Consider the following 18,564-nt stretch of genomic DNA (forward strand, 5'->3'; position numbering starts at 1 on the left):
AAAACGTCATATAAATATATGTCCTATCTGTCTCCGTTTATGAGATATAATGAATTTTCTGTTTTAATTACTTTTAGAAAAGATGCTCGAAATGACCACCTTGCATTTGATGACAAACTTGCACGCGTCTTCTCATTCATCTGGTTACTCTCTCTACCATTCCCGGTGTTTCTTGATTTCGTCGGAAGTCTTGCTCTATTCTGTTTCGTAGTATTTCAGCATTTTCAGTCGATGTTGCGTATACAATAGATTTTAAATGTCCCCACAAATGAAAATCTAATGGATTCAAATCCGGAGAACGAGCAGGCCNAATTATTCCTGCCCATACGTTTAAACTAAACTGGTGTTGATGTCTTGAATGCACAATAACATGTGGGTTTTCTTCATCCCAGTTATGATTATTATGAAAATTGAATGTACCATCCCTGGTAAAACTAGCTTACTAGAGTTTGCTCTGTTTATAAAATTCATTATATCTCATAAAATGAAGACAGATAGGACATATATTTATATGACTTTTTTAAAATTATTTTTAGGCGTACAATCAGCTCCCGAAGTGGGTCTCACAAGTTACAAACACCCTGTATATATATATATATATATATATATATATATAATAAAATTAATGAAAAGTTCTATACAATTTAATGAAAATTAAATAGGGGAATTAAAATTAATAATGATAAATTGAAGTGCTAGCAATAGCGATTAAACTTATGTTGTAAGTTAATAATTTGTAAATTTTATTATGATAAAAATAATTGTTAGAGAGATCTCGCGGGCTTTATAGTTTTGTAGCTCGCCACGTTGAAATGTCGAGTTCTCTCGCGGATTCTTAGGCTAGAAACCAACGCAGATAAAAATCTGCTGACAGTGGATGATGGATCCACGGTGGGAGAATCTTGCCGTGGTGTTCGAAGGTTTCGTGCGAGACGAGGGATTGGAGATTCGCGAGGGGGATGTCGAACGTGGCATTAAAGTACGGGGATTTGGATAAGCTGGGGTACGACGGGGAGAAAGGCTCGAAGTGATTTTTGTACGTGGTGATAAACAGCAGTTGTTCGTGTCTGTTTCAAGCTCGAAATAGTTCTAAAATTACTCTGTATGGTTTTAATGTTAATTTTAATGTTTGATCTTTTTCATTTTTAATACTTATTGCTTGGTGTCGTCGATAACAATTTATGATTTCAAATTACCGAGTTTTGGGATTTTTAATGACCATAGTCATTTTCTATAGTCCAATGATAAACTTTACTTGAAGATTGATAAATTCTTCAAACTGATTCATCTCATTCTTTGTTCTCTTTATGATATTGTAAAACCACAGATTCTATTCTAAAAATATTTTTATTGAAAATTTTACGTTTCACGTGTGACTATTTCATCTTAAAATATTTATTTCTCCAAATCATTATTTGAGTAAAAATTTGCCGAGTTTTATAATTCATACTTGTACCTGCAATGCTCCTCATTAATATTTTTTCACCGTGTGATTGCTACTTAGTTACCCACGAATGAATTGAAGAGACAGAGATGGAGAGATATAGGCAACAATCAGTCCTAATTAAAAAAAAAAAAAAAAAAAAAAAGGAGAAAATAAAGAAACAGTTGAAAAGTTGAGATATTTCATACGAGGAGCCATGAAATCCAACTTTGCTTATTAGCAATTGGAACAGTCACGAAAACACGAGGCACAGTTCTCGCGTTACACAGTAAATTAATTATACACCGTGAAGTTTATTTTTCTTTCTGGAATATCCCTTATCACGATGAACGCCGCAAAACGTGTAAACAAGGCTCGTTTTCTACGTTGAACTTTTGCTGGTCTCTGCTTTTGCACTTTCTCTCTGTACTGACAAATTAGTGTAAGGAGAAATGTTAATGAGTTCATCGTTATAATTTATGCAGCTTGTTAAGGAGTACATGCGATGAAGTTTTACCGACTTATGTAACGTGGTTTGATAATAAATTCTTTTTGCAGATTCTCCTTCTAGCATTCTCGTTACATTTTCATTGAAAGATCTAATTTAAGTGCTAATTTGCAAAATATTATATCTTGGAGCGAATATGGTTTACCTACTCTACTTAAAACGCGACTCTCGGAAAATACCCACTTGTTGTAGCATCGACTTTCTTAAAGCGCACAATCCAAATTACGAGGATTCAAAAGTAACAAATCATGAAGATTTTGTTGAAAACAGTTATTTTATATCAAGCTGATATGATCCGAATTTAAAAAAAAAATTTGCATTATGTTAAGAAGAATCATCAGAATTCTACAAAAAAACCTGTATCGAGCAGAATTCTTTGAATCAGTATTCTTTAAAAAAAATCACGTTATGTTAAACAATATCACTGCGATGCTTCAAAAAGATTGTATTATTATTGAGCAGAATTATTGAAATTCTTTAAAAAAATCATTGTACTAAACAATTTCATTAAGATTCTTCAAAACATCATACTGTACTGAGTAGAATTTTCAAGATTCTTGAAAAATTAGATTTATACTAAACAGAACCGAAAAATTATATGTTAATTATGTTATAATTATATTAAACAGAATCGTCGAGATTTCTTCGTCGAGAAAAAATCACAGTATATTATCTCTTTAAAAAATCATATTATGCTACGCAGAATCATTGAAATTCTTCAGAAAATTAAATCGCATTAAACAGAATTTTCGAGATTAAAAAGAAAAAACAAAAGCCACATTATGCCTAAGTAAAATCACCGAAATGTAAACCAGACCTCCTTTCGATCAGATGAATCAAAACCGCGGATGACATTCGTATCAGTCGATGTTTCACCGTGAAAAGTACACAACACAGACGATGAAACGTCTGCAACGAGCTACCGCCATTTCCGAGCGTCTTTTGTCCGCGCGTCGAGCGCTAAAATCACTGAAAGCGCGTATTGCCGGTGCATGCGAATTGAAATTTCGGCCTGTGTATCAGCCGATTCACCGGGGCCGAAATTGCGGAACTGGCCGCGACGTATTACGGTTTCGTTCGTTCTTCTCTCGAGTAGCAGACCGCCGATCAGGCCACCATGTAAATTCTAATCAAACGATCCACGCCCGAAAAGCATTTCGTTAACAGCCGCTCTCTACCCAAGCATTCCACCGCACGCGATAACGATCACGATGGAAAATATATCGACGACCAACTCTCTATGGATCTTCATTCTCGACGTTTGTTAAAACGAGGCTAATCGAGAAATTTCTGGCTAAATTTCGAGTTCTAGGATCTAGGAAAATACGCAAATTTTATTATTTGGAGATTAGCATTCGAGTTTTTGCAAAGATAATTAATTTGTCTCTTTGAAAGTGATATATTCCCTTATTCATCGATTGACCTATAGCTGATTGTTACTCAGAATGGTAATTCCACTCGGGTTAATTAGATCACTTCGAGGTCGGAACTGGTAACTTTCTAAATGCGATTTCTCGAAAAGTATATATTCACGAGACGTAGAACCGACTATCTTCCTAGCATCATCGCACTCGTAAGCACTCGAGGCAGACGTCCAGAAAGGAAATCCCCTGAGATCCTGATTCCTGCAAATTCTTGGAATCTCAAGGAAATTCCAAAGACGATGGGATTTTTTCTCAACAGGCTCCCGTTAGCTGGCGGATCGTGTAATCTCTCAGCGAACGTTCGAAACCCCTTCTTAATCAGCTCTCTTAAGGGCTCTCGCGCTCAGGAATATCGCGAAATCGGTTCCCGAGGAACCTGGCGGCCGCAGAAAAAATTCTGTACAATTGTAAATTTCACGCCGAGCCCTCGCCGGAATCGGTGAAATCTCGCCGAGTGGGAAACAATTTTAGGGATTTCCATTAGGTCTCGGCGTGCAATCTGGCCTAAAACTGGAGGAAGAAGCGCAGGCTTTCAAGGCGTGCTCGATCCATTATAATGCCTGCCGGTATAGCGGTATTACTTCCGAGCTTTTAATATCGTTGTCTCCCTGACCCGAGCTCCCGATTCGAGTATTTTCGCCGTGGCGCGGGCGCGCTTTCCGGTCAAAATTAAAATCTGCTTTGTGCGAGCAATTTCAGCGTGCACAGCCCTACCCGAGCGTGGCCGGGGGATCTTACGAGCCGCGGACTTAACGGATAATAACGTCGTAAACTTTCGAGAAATTCGTTTCACCCTTCCACCTAGGCTTTCCTCTGTTCCGTCCGTAGCGGGCTTCGTTTCCTGATCGCGTCGTTCCAGTCTTGGCCAAAGTTTCTTCTCTCTCTCTCTCTCTCTGTCTCTCTCTTTCGGTTTCTTCGCCAAGTCGGCGGAGGGTTTCGTTTAAGCGTTAGTTGCAACCTTCGAGCAGTTTTTGAAGGAGAGGCGGGAAACTTTGGTCCATGCCCTCGTGCATTAATACTAATTAGGTGATGTTGCTTTGATCGTTAGTTGCGTTAGTTTTCGAACACGCAAGATCGCGAACGAAACGCCATGCTCGGATAAAATTGATGTTGTAAGCTCGCGGATTTGGAGAATCGTTGAAGATTAAGATCGAAGCTTTGGTGTTACAATAGTTTTTATTGAAGGATATACTTCGTTCGTCTAATATTATTGTAATATTTTCTTTATCAATATCACGTGGATTTCCTTTTTTAGGGAGTTTCAAGAGTTTGTTCGAAAGATTTAATAATCGAATATTGCTCCTTAAATATATTTGATTTAGTAAATTTAATTGCTAAAGTAAACAGCTATTTCTCATTCGTTTGATCTCATATTTTATTTATCATCAGAAAAATTGATAGGAGTAGGAGTTTATTCGAAAGATTTAATAATCGAATATTGCTCCTTAAATATATTTGATTTAATAAATTTAATTGCTAAAGTAAACATTTATTTCTCACTCGTTTGGTCTCATATTTTATTTATCACCAGAAAGGTTGATATTTAATTTTCTTTATTGCTTCAAAGATAAATTAATAAGTATGGTACAACAATGATACCACTGAAACGTTGTTCGGTCGAAAATACGATCGACGTTCGCTCTCGAAATGGTGAACGATGGAGTTATATCATTTTTATCGAAAAAAACGGAGGAAGAGGAGATAATTAATTTAGGAGCAGACCGTGCCTCATCGCGAGAATCCACGAAGATAGAACGACGCGACGGAGAATGCTTAATCTCCATCGGGAATAGCAAAGTCTTGGGGAACTGTTTTCATTCCAAACTTCCGCAGTTGAATGTCAGACACTTGCCAGATTTTACTTCCAGCCTCATTCTATGTTAATACAAGATATCTTGAGTGATCGTCACCGGAAACGAATTGAAATGGATTTTTAGTGGAATATCGAGTGAAATGAACACATATATATCGATATTTGATCTGACATTGTGATTAATTTCTTGTAGGCTTTCGACAAAGCTAGCATTTTTTTTTGACGATAAAAAAAAAAAAACTCAAAAACAGCTGTGTTACAACATACACTAAAAGTTAATATCTCTGTCCCAAACAATTAAAACAATAAATTAATCTTGACGAGACTAATCGACCGATATGTTTAAAGTGCAAGAAGATCGTCAGAGTGTCATCATCATTTTTTGTAATAATATTAAACGAATCACTATTGTTAAATGCGTGTAATCTTTCGACATCAAATATCCAAATATTCGATATGCAAACGACCAAAAATGTCACTTAGTTCAGACAAATTAACTGTTGTCAAGTTAAAATCCAATCAAACAAACACATCGTCGTGAATTTAATCCATATATTCATCGAGTTTGAAACCTGGAATTGGAAACAATATGTTAACATAGAGAGAGAGAGACAGCTACCTTGAGGAATATTCTTCCCAACTAATTGTCGAACGTATTTACGTATTTTAGATTCCAACAGACAGCTGTAACCTTCGAACTTCGCAAATACCCGTAAAACAAATTTACAAGCCGCGCAAACGTTCAATTTGTCGACGTTGAGCTAAACAGCCGTAAGTAACCGAGTTACGGCGCGTCTCTGCGCGCAGTTTGCCCGCGTGTCGTGGCATTTCATTAATCTTCGATGTCCCCGGAAACGCGCAGCCGGCGCGTATTGTGCAGGCCCCGGTGTGTGTCGCGATTGCGCCCGGGCCGTCCCTTAACCGAGATACGAAGCTATCATAAATAGAATCCGAAGGAGGCCTTCAACAATTCATGGCGGGCTCCGTTGAACGTGAACGCTGTCGCGTGTACCTTGGAAACTCTGCTGGCGTCGAGAATTTGGGTGGCTGATAGGTTACGCCGCTTGGTAATTACCGCGGCTCGAAAACGCGACACAAAAGCGAGCGAACGTTCCGCGAAACGAGGACTCGAACCGCGGAGGAAAGCTACGGGGATCGAGTTAGAGAGAGGCGCATCTTGCTAATTCATTTACGTAGCCGGGGGTTTGGAAATCAAACAACGGCGACGCGACGACGCACACGCGAAATTTGATAACGATTCCGCAACGTTGACGAAACCTTTGATAACCCTGTTCGATGTCGCCGTTTGTACCGGCGTGTCAGCGTTATATTATATTAATGGCCTGATCACGTCGAGTATTTCTTGTGGCTTTTTTTCAATTTTTCAGTTACGATGATTCATCGCCAGTTGAAAGGAGGATGCTTTAATTGGTTGGGATTAAGAGGTTTAATTTTGAAATTGGATTTGAAATTGGTTTTCACAAATTCCGATATATTAATAGTTTAAAAAAATATAAATGGGAAAGAGTTGCATTTAATATAAGACACATCTCAATTAAATTATTTTATTACAACTCACTTGTACTGCAAGAGCGATAATTTCTTACAAAGAACAAGAAAAATAAATAAATAATCTAACATCTCTGACTTAATTTACAGAGACACCTGTTTCAAATTGACTCAATTAATCTCCTTTAAAAATCAGTTCCCCCATCTCGACTAGAAAAAAAACCTACGCGCTATCATTCAATCTTTCGGAAGCCTGGACACTAGTTTCAATTTGAATATAGGATTGGCTTGATTTCGCAGCTCTGTTCCGTTCGTTCCCGCTGATAATAATCTAACAGGCCGTTATCGACTCTCCGTAGAAGAGGATTTCCCTGTTCGTGTTCGAAATGTCGGGGATATAGAACGGAGAATATAGAAGGGTCGAGTGGAAGAAGCAAGTTTCGGCCAAGTGTTCGATGCAAGTGGATCGGGCGCGACCAACGCGCCGCCGCCATAGAAACTTGCCAGCGGAACAAGTCAGCCTAATGTTCGACCATGAACGCGCCTTGTCCGCTCGCAGATGTTACACTTTGTCACCGTCGCTTAGCTACCAGCTATTTACAAGTTGTTAACGACCGACGATCCACCGAAATTTGTCCGTTGACTCCGTGATCGACGTGGTTCGAAGTTGCAGTGGTCGTCCGGTGACCTGAGTAAGCAGAGGGTGGAAAATACGAAGGATATTCGACGAATATCAGGAGATCGAAGCGAATGTCAGGAAGAAATCTTTGGTTATTGGGGAAGGTTCGATCGAACTGTTTTTTTGCTAATTTGTTACTATTAGATCAAATATAACTAAATTTGTAAAAATTGTAAAATTGATAAATATTATTATTATAAATAGTTAGTGCTAATTCTATTGACTGTGCCAAACTAGATACACTGAGTTTATAGGAAGTTGAATTCGTAGATACTAGATTACTAATTTTATTAAATTTCGCTACATTAAGGGTACTAAATTTACAAAAAAGAAGAAAACTCAAATCATAAATTACTAATTTGATTAAATTGTGCTAAATTTAACGTACTGAATTTAGGTAGCTGAACTTCGCCAATTTCGTACTAATCTTATTCATCGTACTGAAATATACTAAATTCACAAGAAACTCCATTCATGCCACTTAAAAATTCGAGGAATTCAAATTCATGAATGTTGTACTACCAATCTTATTCATCGTACTGAAATTAATATACTAAAGCATTCGATTCATGCCAATTTGGATGCATCAAATTTAGAAATTCAAGAGGTTCAAGTTCATAAATTTTGTACTATCAATCTCATTCGTCGTACTAGATACACTGAGTTTATAGGAAATTGAATTCGTAGATACTAGATTACTAATTTTATTAAATTTCGCTACGTTATGTGTACTAAATTTACAAAAAAGAAGGAAACTCAAATCACAAATTACTAATTTGATTAAATGTATCATATATTATTAATTTGATTAAGTGTACTAAATTTGACGTACTGAATTTAAGTAGCTGAACTTCGCTAAATTCGTAATCTAATCTTATTCATCGTACTGAAATATACTAAATTCACAAGAAACTCCATTCATGCCACTTAGAAATTCGAGGAATTCAAATTCATAAATATTGTACTATTACCAGTCTTATAAGTTCATAAATAAATGTACTATCAATCTTATTCGTCGTAATTAATATACAAAATTCATGAGCAGCTCGAATCGTGCAAATTTGTTGAATACACCAGACTTAGAAATTCGAGACCAAATAATATAAACGCGCGTATCAAGAACAATATCATCGGTGATTATTCCTCGTCGATGGACTACTTCTCAGGCAGAGCGGGCGATGTTTACAGGGTTTTAAGGAGTCGTAAAGTCGAAGACAGGGTGACAGAGGTGAAGTAAGTCGGCAAGAGTGGAGCGAGAAGGAAGGATATTGCAAATTTGCAGATCGCGCGAGACGTGTAGCAGGGTAGAAGGAGCGTTTATAGGCGCGCTTAAAAGCGCGCGCGATGAAATACGAGCCGACACCAGCACGCACGCGAACTGTCTGCTGAGGTGAAGTCGAGCTTAACGCGTTAATAACGGTTAGCAATGCTGGTTTATAGCGATCGTTACTTGGACGATAGTAATTCCTTAACGTTCAAATTTCACGTGATTTTTTTTATCTCGCCGGGGTGCATGTAGATGTATCGTAATTCAATCTATTGAGTCTCACTCTTTTAATTTGAAAGGTGATTCAAGTTGGTAGAGTCAGGTTTCATCCCTTAAACATGAGTTAAAGAAATACGTAATTGCTATCTTTCTACTGTTTTTGATTTAAATCGCTGTTTTGCTGTTTACGACACCCTTGTAGAATAATTAAACATAGATCTTTAACCCCCTGTAACAATCGTGCAATTTCGAAGCTACATATTCCTGCAATTTTTTTAGAAATTTCATTTCGTTCGCTTGTTGTTCTATGTTTCGTCATTACAGAAACGCTAAATGACATATCTGTCAACAATTATTAATTCGCAGATTAAAGATTGGAGTAAATAACTGCAATTAAATAACAATCTGTTTCTTTTGCAAGTAAAGGAAATTCCTGTTACAGAGTATTAAATGCAGAGAAATCGAAGACGCTCGAACGATTGAGTAAAGGGAAGTTCAGAATGAGAAAAGAATTTTTAGAAGAATGGGGGAGGTGGGTTGAACAATTAGAAATGCATATGACAGGACAAAATGTGTCGCAGTATAAGATTCTATGGATTCTAATTGTAAATATAAAGAGTCAATTCTATAACTTTAGAAGACGAACAAGTTATATATACAATGAACATATTTGATAATGATCAAACAATGTGTATTTTAGAAACAAACTGACAACTAACGACCGAATAAGCATGTGAAAGAATTAATCATAAAGGAAAAAGCCAGCTGATGTTTATTAAGCTAAAATATAAATCAATCTTATTTTATATACCTAATACCTAAAAATCAACTAGAAACATGTAAATCTAAAATTAATTATCTTTAGAAGTATTTAGACCTTTCCTGATAAATATTTCACTATAAATGTCAATACCACATCCAACAAAAATCAAATGGAAACAAATTTAATTTGACTAGTCTTTCAAAAAAAAAAAAAAAGAAAAAATGGAATATCAAACATACCATATCGTATGACTTTCCAAAATAAGAATCGCAGTCACAAATTTCGGTGTAAAGTTAAATTTTTATATTTTCCACGAGAGAGGTTAACGGGCGATAATTCTCACGACGTACAGCCGGCTCAACCATAATTTCTTTGTTCATATTTTTACCTTAACACGGTCACGTAACCGGAGAACGCAATGTCGCCTCGCAGCCTTGGCGTTGCTAATAAAGGTTAATGAAAACACTAATAAGGATACCGACATTATTTTTCATTAGCGCGACGTTTCATTGTTGCCGCCTCTGCCCTCTCACCAGTCCTCTCACGAGTTCCTTATCGACTGCGACACAGCGTATTTCCTTTCGTTTTCTCGAACGAAAATTTTCGACGATCTAGCTGGCGGAAACAACGTTAATAAAGAGAATGAGACATAGAGAGAGAGAGAAAGAGAGAGTTTGGTATTCAGGTGAAAAGGTTCGCGCGATATTAACGCGACTGTTTCGTTTGAACGAGGCTGACAACACCGAGGTACGACCAGCGAGCTTTCGCGCTTTCGCGAAAACAAATGCACAGCCGTTAATTGAAATGTAAATTCTCTCGGAATAATTGCATCGACGGCGAAACGGCGCGAAGGAACACGCACCCTTTGTCAAACGACACACCCAGCCGTCGTATAACAAAGTATAATTCCGTTTGATCACGCGTTTCGTAGAAAGCGTCGCGTCGTTGTTTTAATTGTTTTTAATTATTCGGTTCGATGAGTCGTATTACGGACTTGTTATTATCACGTTACTTTGCACAAGCAGATTTGTATAGAAAGGATGTTTTGATAATCGATAAAGTGGTGACACATTCATCTGGAGGTTTTACAATTTTCTACCAAAACTCTTGTGTCTCAAGTCACATTTTCAAAGGTATAAATTCGCAGAAAGAAACCGCGGTATAATAATTTCACATCATTTGTATTTCGCACAATTTACAATTTTACTCAAAAGATTTCAGATTTTTTTATTGGAACTTCAAAGGACGAGAAATTTTCTGTTTGCGAAGGCGAGACCGCAAACAACGCCAGTATAACAATTCCGTAACAGATAGCGTAATCCTCTGTACTTTCGCGCAGGATGTAAGTTGTTTCTTAAGTAGGAGCTAGAAGTTTTTGACACAGTATTACGTTTCTTGCTGCACGTAATACTTAAAGAGGTAAAGCCTCCGAGACAAAGCGCGTTCTACGTGTGAATGGCTAAACAACGTCGCCATTCTTCCCCCCCGGTTCTTTTTCCCATTCCTCTTTTCTCCCTTGGTACTTGGCTGCCGGTCATACAAATGCCGGCTAAACGGAGCCGTTATTGAGAAAACTGTTTTATTTCGAAATAAGAGCAACTGCGATCTCTTTGATTGTGTTATTGTTCGTTTTAGCTGGGTTAGTTCGTTGAAAATTATCACGCGAAAAGTTCACGTTTCGGGCGTGATTATCGTCAAGAAATACGAAAATACATATTTTTCAAGATTTTTAACCACTTGCGCTGGCAACTGATTGCGGACCATAACGAGTGACCGAACTGTATACAATAATTCGTCGCTTTCCTTTTGCACTCGTCGGTATGATATCACTGGATAGAAATGATTGAGAAGCAATAAATTTATTATTTACTTTGCCTATTTTGTTTTACTTAAATATACTTAACGTAACGTAGTGTCGCAACATTAATGTAACTCTGATTTTATTTGTCTTGCGATTTTTTCATATTTTTTAATTTTCAATTTATTCACATTTCAGTTGCACTGTTTTCTAACAAAGCCACGAAATCAATGTTGATATATAAAATGATGAAACGATTTTACTAGAAAAATACAGAATCGTAGTCACACTTTGCTAGTTAATTAATTACCGATAAAAAATCTCGGTTTTTGCGCGTGCGCGGTACAAAAACTCTCGCTCGAACAAATAGGAAGGAATGTTCATTACCGGAAGAACAGCGACTCCGCCTCTATTTATCACCGCTAACGAAACTTTCGAAGGCTTGCTTTTATCGCCGGATTTACTCCCTACATGTTGCTACACTGGCAATTTATCGACTGTCCTTAGTAATTACGATAGAGAGGAGAGTATTAACCCGACGACTATGTCCAGCACACCGTAAATATTGTTTTAAATAAAGTCTTTATAATTTTTCTAATTTTGTTTGAATTAAATCTTCTAAGTCATATATTATCGTTTATTTTTTTATTATTATTATTTCATTTTTTACTTCATTTTATTCCTTTTATTATTATTTTATTATTTTTAAAGAAAGCAGAAAGTAACGCAATATTTCTGTGTATCAATAGAAATTTGCTCGCATCTATTTCCGAAGAAAATTTCACGTAAAAACGTAAATTTAAACGTAAATTACTTTCGTAACTTCGACTTTGCAACATTAAACATCTACAAAAATAGTAAAATATTCCAATCTCGATTAAATAACCACAGCGTGGCTGTCGAAAAAATGAAAGTCCTACGTATCTTGTTTTCTTTTTTTTTGTGAATTGATCGATCCGAGTAGAGTAGAAAGAGGAAATGACAAGCGATCTTCATGTTCTCGCGCTGCTCGAGCATCCTCTCGTCTCCCACTCGCGGAAAATAGAAGAGAAAAAGTACGATATTTCCTGCGACCCTATGCTATAAAAGTTCTGGAGGGTCGAATCGACGAAGATTCGTTTGGCATGTCGAGAGATGAGTCGAATGTCCAACGGACTCGTCTCTTTACTTCTCTCGGCCATTTCAATCAATTTATCCCCCCATCGAGGATAAATTTTCGATTGGAACATTCAAACGATTTCGACGCAAAACACTCCGTAACGGAGAACGCTTCGATCGTTTTTCCCTTTTGACTGTTCGGAAAAAACTGTCAACCGAGATGTATAATAATAATAATAATAATTCTTTTTTTACTGCTACAATAATTTATTAATGCAGTGTACATTTGTTAATCAAGTCAAAGAATTAAACGGGATAGTTAGGTTCGACGTTACGAGTAGGAATCTGGTTTTTTAATCATAAATTAATAAAAATAATTTTTGTCTAAATTATCGTATATATATAATTCACGCGGTTGTGAAATTTCACACGATCACGCGAGAGAGCCAAACGGAATGTTAATTGGATATTACGAATGGGATTAATTTCGCGCGAGGGCAGTTTCATTTTACGCGGAACGAGGACGCAGACCGGTAACCAAAATTGGAATTTTAGGTTAAAGAATGATAGATATCTTCGTGGCAAGTATGCCACGCGAGGTATCTGCTGGCTGAGCACTAACACTTTCTCTTGTAGATTGCAGAGCGTTGATTGTTGAACCCAGATAAGTTTCCAAGCTTGGATGGAGCTGGCGCGGCGGTCAGAGGGAAGCGAAACCGATATATCGCGTGGACGTAAATTTTGAACGGTTTATGTGTTTCGTAAATGATCAGTAGCCGTGGAAATTTATCCGCGAACGGTTTTCCTCCACGTGCGTGCGTGTTATAGAATTCTTCCCGTACGTGGAAGTACAAAAACCATAGACAGTATTCTGATTTAAATAGAGCATTTATAAATGTTTAAACATTCACGTATAAGTTGAAAAATGATGCAAATTTATAATTCCTTTGTAAATAAATGAAAAATGAAGTACGGAATACCGTCTCGAACGGTGCGTCTGACTTATGACGACTTATACTACTTACGTGTGTATTTTCTTGTACATGTTGCATTTCTTAACTTGTCGACAAATAAATAAAAGAGGAATAGGGAAATGCGAGTAGGGAACGCTCCTTCGAATTCTCTGTCTGACTTAGAATGAACTGTACTACTTCTACGTTTTTTCCGTTTTCAAGTGAATGTATAATTTAGCAAATATCAATACTTATCAATGAAAATTCATATAAATTCGGCAACTGAGCGTACCTACAAGCAACAACATTTAAATTTCACCAAATTTATTGAAAATACTGTTCGTTATCCATTATTAAATTTCTCCGCAACATCTACTTTGTCTGCCTACATTTAAAAAATACCTTACGATCAGATCATTTGGTCAAATAATTGAAAGAAGCGTTAAACCTGGCGCATGTAACGTACCAAGCGTGCAAGTGTTAGAGGGATAAAGATTTGACAGGGGAATAAATCGTGGAACGCGATCCGTTTGCACGGGTGGTGTAAAGGTTTCGGCTGCCGCGGGTATAAATACCGATTAAGAAGATAGAATTAGCAACGATTAGCGTATTTCGTGTACGCCGTTTCGTGTGTATGTGTGCACGTGTATTGCGCGAGGAATAGAAAACAGAGCTTAAACCAGTCGGAATTCGAAGTTGGGGAAGTAATCTCGCGTAATCAAACCCTTGTTCGACGTCGTGGCTTAACTGGAAATCGGTATCAACCAATCCCAGGTGTTCAATTGGCACCGTGCCAGGATTTAAGCTCGCCGGCTTAAATTTCGCGCAATCGCCTGGGGAACTGGGGCAGATTCAGATTAGAATTAACTAATTGTTGCGTACGGCGTTCTAATTAGCCCTTTGTTAATCGCCTATGCTAACGTTTAATTAAAATCATACACGACATATGGATCGTCGTAGGCGATGACATCAGGGCAACATGCGCGACCCGATTGCCAAGAAATCCAGATCCCCGTGATCTGGCGCCGAGGAATGCGGCAAAATGCAAAATTCATCTTAATAAAGGAAGCGAAATACCCATAGGAGGTTGCATCCTCTGCGTCTTCTTCATGATTCATAAATGTCATTGCAGTTTCCAGCCGAATTATTTCAGTATTTTCGAATTCTTAGGCTTCGAGTTTGTCCTCATCTCGTTCGCGTGATTTTCCAACATGATGTTCCAAACGCGCAGTTAAATTTTTTAGGATTCACGTGAACTTGAAAAATCGTTGATTCATAGAATCTTTCAATTAAACGGGACAATGTACATTGATAAATTGTACAACATGTACAACACGTTTCGATTAAGCGAATTGAAATATTTTTCGGTGAGCTACGCGATCGATTATACTCACAATCGTCATTTCCGTTGTTTTCACTTTTGTTCTTTGCAAAGATTAACGTATGGGAACAAAGCTTGCTACGAACTATACTACATTTAATTAATATTCCGTTACTTTATAATAAGAAGAGTGTTTACATTCATTCATATATAATATAAATATTAAAAATATATATTATTATATATAAATTATTATAAAATATATTATTATGTTATGTAATATTATAAAATATTATATAAAATATTAACGCGCAAAAGCAAATATTAAACTAAACTACAATGTATTGATATTCCATCGAATCAAATATCCCAAAACAAATCGGTTTCCCTCGATTTTTATAGCGAACGTGTATTCGAATTTCGAGTAAACTGTGACCAGTACGTGCATTCTAACGCATGCAACGTGCGAAAACGTGTGAAGAAAAAGTCTCACCGATCACATCCAGGTATACGATGTGACTCATGTGTGGCGTCGTTGAGACCTGACACTCGTAATAACCGCTATCCCGAAGTTGTGGATACTTGATCTCCAGCGTCCAATCGTCCGTCTGCGCGTTGTGGATCGGCCTGAATCGCTGGTCGTTCGTGTACGTGTAACGACCGATGGTGAGCAGATGAACGTCCCTATGCCGGACCCAGGAAACCTGCAACGTCATCTGTAAAGTAGAAAAACACGTCTTCAATCGGTCGAATAATTTGTAGCTGTTGTTCCATTCAATTTAATTGGCAATCACTTTGGAATTTCTCGTGGCCAGTTGCTGGTCATACGTCTGGCCAATCGTCTCGTTTACGTGATCGATCGGTCATTTTTCTTATGACGGTCGCCAGACTGATCGGATAATCTTTGATAATTTGAAAGTGTGACTGATTGGATTTTGATCGCTACAAATTACACGTGGGCTCTCGTTAACTGAACACGTGTCAAATCGCACGTGTCAAGTTAAGGAGAACTTGTTTCAAGTTCTTCTCCTCAGAAATTGAATCGATTTCATGAATTCATCAGATAACTTTTGTTGAAGTAGGTGCGTCTGTGTGAAAATCACAATCGGTGGAAGAAATGTACAACAGCATCGTCTAATTAAAATCTGGCGAAGTGCTTCGTTCATTTCAATCGAAGCTGAAGCTATCAAACTCAAGGATTCCTTCTATCTCAAATTCTCTGCCCGATTGAGGTTTTGTTTCTTCCATCGATTATGTAATAATTAACTTGATGTTCGCTGTGGAACAAGGTAAACGTAGTATGAATATTTTGCCAACTACATTTATTAAGCAACGTATAATTAGAGATTAGTTTATGATAGAAAGGAACATGTTTAATTTTGAAATAACTCCGGCAATCTCTACTACTCATGAACATTTACATAATTGTTTTTATATCGTCGCGGTAGTTGTAAGTCTTATTTTCGCGAACATAATGAAAAGATTGGAAGTTAAATTTGTTTCATCGACTGCATGTTACAACATGTAGTTTACTCTGGACATTTTATGTAACTTTAAACAGGGTTTGTATTTCGAAGACTGTTCCTTTGTTTCAGCTAAAATGGGTAAAAGTCCGCAAGTTAATTATAATAATCGTCTCAATAACTCTTAGATATTTTTCAAATAAAACATTTGGGAAACAAAACGTTCCCTAACGAAAGGATTTATATTATTTTGTTCCACGAAACAAACGTGATACTATGTCGAGAATTAACCGAATCAGTACTAAGTTATACGAAGAATCAATTAAGGATACAAAAAAAAAAAAAAGAAAAAAAAACAATTAGGAATATACAGAACATATTCTTCAAAATTATGATTTAGAAAAATTGATCGTGTCAGCTAAATTATTAGTATCCTATCGTCGAACGGAAACTAATCGGGAAAAAGTAGGGAAGAAAAATAAAAGTTTAACGCGATAACATGGCGAAATTTGCATGGTTTCGCAGTCTGCGGGGGTGGCTTTTGTCCCTCGTTAAGGATTTCCCATTAAGCGGCACCACGTAATTAGAAGTAGCTCGTGTGTTGCACCGGTAATTAGCGAAACGCCGGGGACGACATTTAGCCGGGTATTCGCGAGTCTCTACTGAGGTTTCGAATTTCGCGCCTTCCTCTCGCCTCGTTTCATTCCCTTCTCTCTCTGTTCTTTTTTTCTCACCAGTCTCGCGAGTGCCGCATTTTCCCGATAGTTCGAATCGCGATAGCTCGGTTCCCCCCGCGAAATTCGGGATATATATATATAGTTGAAACGCGAGCTGAAACGACGCTGTTTCGCGGGTGCTTTTAATTCTCGCAACCGAGATCATTTGCACGGTCGGGTGTTTAAGAATGCACGGAGCGCCGCGCCGGAATGTTTCTCGTCGAAAGCCGCACGATAGCTGTTATGATAAATGTATCATCGTTCTGCTATTCTAAAACAGTAACTGTCCCTGCACTTTTCGCGCTAATTATTGACAGAATCGGAGAGCAAGTCTGGCATTTCGGGAATAATTAATATTAAATGTATTCCGGCTCTGTTTGGCAAGATAATTAATTATGAATCGCACAGTGATAAATTTACTTTATTTATGAATTTACGTGCATTGTACACGCGGGCGGGTATTATTTTAGAGAAATTGGAACGTAGTGAATAATTCAGTTCTTCGTTTGTTGATCAAATTAACGCGACTTATTACGCTTTTATGTTTATGCATTGTGTTTCGTCCTAGTTTAAATTTTTGCACAGATTCTTCGAAGCGTCGTATTACAACTCGAGATTTTCGTTAAAGAACAGTGCGTAGTAAAGTAATATAGTACAAACTGGCATGTTGATCAAATATTTACAAATAATATTTTTGTAGATGGCTTCTTTCGTCGTTTTATATATTTAACGTGTGTCAACTACATGATAAAATAACATGACAATTTGTATCAACTTCTAATCACAGTTTTAACAAAAGCAAACATTTTATTTATTTATTTATTTACTTATTCTACGCGAAGAATCCTTTAAAAATACAATAGCAAAAGATCATCCAAAGGGAAACATGGTAATACATGTATATAAATGTGAATCAAAACTAAAATATCGAGATCAATTGAGAAAAAAATTACGATATCCACATCGTAGTAAAAGATCGTAGGGATTGAGATGAAGTATTTATTAGCTGCTGCCTAAAAATAATGCAGTCAAAGTCCATAGAGGAACAGCAAAAGTTCATCGGGGAAATATAGAATTGAATCTGTGAATTGACTCTCGACACGTATACATTTGGTGAATTAAAAAGTAAAGGCGTTGATCAACTTTCAACGAGCCAGCCCATAGAGAAGAATAACGAAGCAAAATTGAACACAATTTCGAGTAAAATTCAGAGAGAAGTAGTAAATTCGTTCACTGCACTGTCAACTGTAATCCACATCAACGAATGAAATTTCCAACACTACCGAGCATTAGCTTAGTGTTCAAAGAATACGCTTTCCAGAAAATCTCAACACCGTGACGAACGTTGCCAAGGGTTGACGGTTCTATCAGCGCGAGCGTGCCACGGTTCGATTCGCGAAGGAGTAGTTCTCGCGGCCAGCTACCCGGATAAAAGTTAATATAACCGCGGTTATTTATGCCGTGGCGCGGGAAGCCTGGAATTTCAAGCGGACTCGTCCGACGCTTTGGCAGCTGTCGGCGTGCCGCCTCGTGAAACCGGGGCGCCATTAAAAATTAATGGGAACGCGTTCCATAATGCAGCAGACTTGAATTTTCATTCGGAGAGGCCG

General features: G+C 37.4%; 1 protein-coding gene across 1 annotated transcript; it reads right to left on the minus strand.

Annotated features, from left to right (window-relative positions):
- Nucleotides 1-1,472: 1,472 nt before the first annotated feature.
- On the minus strand, nt 1,473-15,491 carry LOC122535389. The gene is made up of 2 exons (XM_043666878.1): nt 15,269-15,491; nt 1,473-1,560 (listed from the first exon to the last, which is right to left on the minus strand). The coding sequence occupies exons 1-2, from the start codon at nt 15,489-15,491 to the stop codon at nt 1,505-1,507; spliced, it is 279 nt and encodes a 92-aa protein (XP_043522813.1). The 3' UTR covers nt 1,473-1,504.
- Between the last annotated feature and the right edge of the window lie 3,073 nt (nt 15,492-18,564).

Source organism: Frieseomelitta varia, unplaced genomic scaffold (assembly GCF_011392965.1).
Source record: "Frieseomelitta varia isolate USP_RPSP 00005682 unplaced genomic scaffold, Fvar_1.2 scaffold_712, whole genome shotgun sequence".
Taxonomy (NCBI): Eukaryota; Metazoa; Arthropoda; class Insecta; order Hymenoptera; family Apidae; genus Frieseomelitta; species Frieseomelitta varia.

Coding starts and splice junctions, on each gene's coding strand:
- LOC122535389 (XM_043666878.1), bottom strand. CDS start 15,491: ATGACGTTGCAGGTTTCCTGGGTCCGGCATAGGGACGTTCATCTGCTC. Junction 1,561..15,268: donor CGTATACCTGGATGTGATCG/GTGAGACTTTTT, acceptor TTTTTTAATTAG/GACTGATTGTTGCCTATATC.